The sequence below is a fragment of the Sinocyclocheilus rhinocerous genome, unplaced genomic scaffold (genome assembly GCF_001515625.1).
Source record: "Sinocyclocheilus rhinocerous isolate Xijiao unplaced genomic scaffold, SAMN03320098_v1.1 scaffold28, whole genome shotgun sequence".
Lineage (NCBI taxonomy): Eukaryota > Metazoa > Chordata > Actinopteri > Cypriniformes > Cyprinidae > Sinocyclocheilus > Sinocyclocheilus rhinocerous.
Genome location: NW_015652416.1, coordinates 3,004,655 through 3,007,702, shown reverse-complemented (window position 1 = coordinate 3,007,702; position 3,048 = coordinate 3,004,655). Strand labels below are relative to the sequence as shown.

General features: G+C 36.0%; 1 protein-coding gene across 1 annotated transcript in view; it reads right to left on the bottom strand.

The window, feature by feature from the left end:
- Positions 1-150: 150 nt before the first annotated feature.
- The window catches only part of LOC107714934 (integrin alpha-5-like), a 27,424-nt gene continuing 24,526 nt past the window's right edge, over positions 151-3,048 (bottom strand). Inside the window, exons 3-9 of the mRNA XM_016520933.1 lie at positions 2,464-2,564; positions 1,912-2,035; positions 1,766-1,827; positions 1,629-1,674; positions 783-911; positions 647-691; positions 151-233 (exon numbers count right to left, since the gene is read on the bottom strand). Of these exons, the coding sequence (XP_016376419.1) occupies positions 151-233; positions 647-691; positions 783-911; positions 1,629-1,674; positions 1,766-1,827; positions 1,912-2,035; positions 2,464-2,564 (590 nt within the window). The remainder of the gene's footprint in view (positions 234-646; positions 692-782; positions 912-1,628; positions 1,675-1,765; positions 1,828-1,911; positions 2,036-2,463; positions 2,565-3,048) is intronic.

Here is a 3,048-nt window from a genome sequence, read left to right as displayed (position 1 = left end):
TCATTCCATCAAGTACCATCATAAAAATCTCTGGTTGATTACCAACTCCAAACTAAAAGTCATACTATAGTGGATGTGTAATGGGTCATACAGTATTTAATGCACTGAAAATCTGACTTCACCCCGCATCTTGGGTGAAAAGTTCTCTGGCTAAATGTCACAGTTGATAGTGTGACTGCTTTCTCTCACCTGTCCATGCAGTCTGACTCCCCTGGGAACTCCAGTCACAAAGTCTTAAAGCAGGCGAGCCAAAAAAAAAAAGAGAGGAAAAAAGAGAAAGATTTAATAGTGGAAACATGGAAATGTGAGTTCCTCAGGAATTCTGGCAATCAGAGGCACTCCAAATCACTCCACAGGCTCTATTTTCGAATTTGTTTAGGTGTAATGGATTCATAAAGAGGGTATACTCATAACACTTCCTTTGAAATGTTCTACAAACAGTGCATGGATTTATTACATCCGTCTATGGCTATTCCAACAGCAGATGATGATATTAAATCACTATCTGTGGTACAACACAGTCACCGTCGTTCTATCTCCATCTTTAGTGAATATAATAAAAATGACATCAAAATAATCTAGGGAAACCGTAATCTAATGAGCACTATAATGTAGAGGTTTTATATTTTAAGGTCACAACACTCACCTTCATCATCATCACCACTGAACTCGCCGACAGCCACCGAGTAACCTGTTGAACGTATAAAAATATTGGTCGTGACAAACAGAAAATTCAAAGTATTTTCAACTTGACAGCTAATAAGGGGAATGGAAAGACATACCCATGTAGGTGTCATCAAATGTGATCTCCTTTTTCTGTTTGGTCTGAATCTGGCCTTCCACTGAGGTCAAGAAGAATCCTGGGTAATAGGCTTTGACTATTTCTTGTTTAACAGCAGTGATCACTTGGCCTAGAGATGGTTAGGAGAAATTGATCTTTTAATTGCATTTGCATTGAGGTAAAGGTCACAGTCGATGCAAATAATAAATGCAAATATCCACATTTTGATGGAAAGCTAATCAATCCCTGCCGGTACGAGACTCGAACCCACAACCTTTGGGTTACGAGTCCGACTCTCTAACCATTAGGCCACGACTTCCCCCCAAGTTGTGCAAGGTACACAAGCTACTGTTTAAAGTCTGTAAGATTTTTTTCTTGTAAGATTTGTCTGATTAAAAATACCATAAAACAGTAATATTGTGAATGCTATCACAATTTAAAAGAACCATTTTCTGTTTTTGTATATTTTAAAATGTAATTTATTCCAGTGAAGGCAAAGCTGTATTTGATCTAGTCTTCAGTGTCACATGATACTTCAGAAATCATTCTATTCTTATTATTATCAATGTTGAAAACAGTTATGCTGCTTGATATTTTTTGGGGGAAGTCATGATGCATTTTTAAGGATTCTTTGATTAATAAGAAGTTCAAAAGAACAGCATTTATTTGAAAGAGTCTTTAATAAAAAATAATGCTTTGTAAATTTAAAAATGTCTTTGTCACTTTTGATCAATTTAATGCAACTTTGCTGAATAAAAGTGTTAATTTCTTTACTTTTTTTTAGTATTTAAGTTATAAGCCCTTAAAGACTATTCTAAAACAAGTGTTTTTATTTTAAAAGCCAAACCTTGCCAGAAGTAACTGCCAGGTCCTCCAAGCACCACCTTTCCTTCCTGTAACACAGCATTAGTATCTAGGTGAGACCAGAAGGAAACAGCAGATAAGCAAAGCATTTTGTTCTATTCAGTTGCAATATCATCTTACCCGTGTAAAATCAGCACTGAATCCACCTTGACAGTAGCCTTGACCTTTTCTTCCACGGAATTCTGCAATGGATGGCAAGTTATGTTACTGTGACTTCAAAACAACTGAAATTGAAAAGTGCCACAACAAAGCAACTGCAAGTCCACCTGTGCGGCATGGAGCATATTCCACAAACTTAGTGAAGTTTTTGACGGACAGAAAACATGAGCCAGTAGTATCAGCATGAGGCTTGTCCTCCATGGTTCTCCAGGAGTAGAGGGGGGCACAAGCCTATGGAAAGGATAATACTAGAGGTTAAAGGTCAACTCCATTGACAAAAAACGCCCACATGAGTAAAGAGTAAAGCAACCATGATGAATTCAGTTCACAGTTTCATAATCCATGAGGAACAGCACCTGGACTTTTGATGTTACAGCATTATCCACAAGCCAAAGAGTCAGAAAGTTAAAATTCAGAAGGAAAACTGAAGACTATAACAAATTAATAGAGCAGGATCTGATCTGATTATTTATCATTTGAGCCTTACAAAGTTAATTTAAGAACATGAACTTAGACTTGAGTCACCAACCATACTTTGGGTTCAAGCACAAATGTTCAAGAGGAAATAATGGTTTGTCATGATTTGAACGAGGGTTTACGTCTGACTATTATACTGACTATTTTCCACACAGCATAAAATATGAGTAAGAAGATCTTACCAGCACACTATCTTCATGCACTCGTACTGTTGCTCCAAACCACTGATGGGATTTGAACTCTCCCTGAAGTACTGCTTCATTCACTCTCATGTTTAGATCTCCTACAGCCACGGAAAAGAATTTTTTTTTAGTAAATATAAATACAAATTATTGAAAAATATATATATACATATATACACACACACACACTTTATTATGTTTATTTACTATATATATATATATATATATATATATATATAGGGGTGCTGAAATGTCTGATTTCACATAGAACTACTGTTTTTCTCCCAATAAGTTAATATACAGCCTATTATGATAATGATGTAAATAAGAATCTGAAAAGAAAGAAGATTCAAATAAATATTTTAACGTGTTTGAGTTGCACTGCAGTAAAGCGCTTCATTGTAGTACTACGGTGATTATCTCTTTAGCGTGCTGCGCGAGCAGGACAAACAACAATGCAGAATATTAATAACTATGACTGGGACGGTCATACACAATTATAATGAGAACACTATTATAATAAAACGCAGTGAATTTTTAGAGTTTAGTTGCCGTGTTTCTGCACGTTGTTGCGTGAAGAACGCG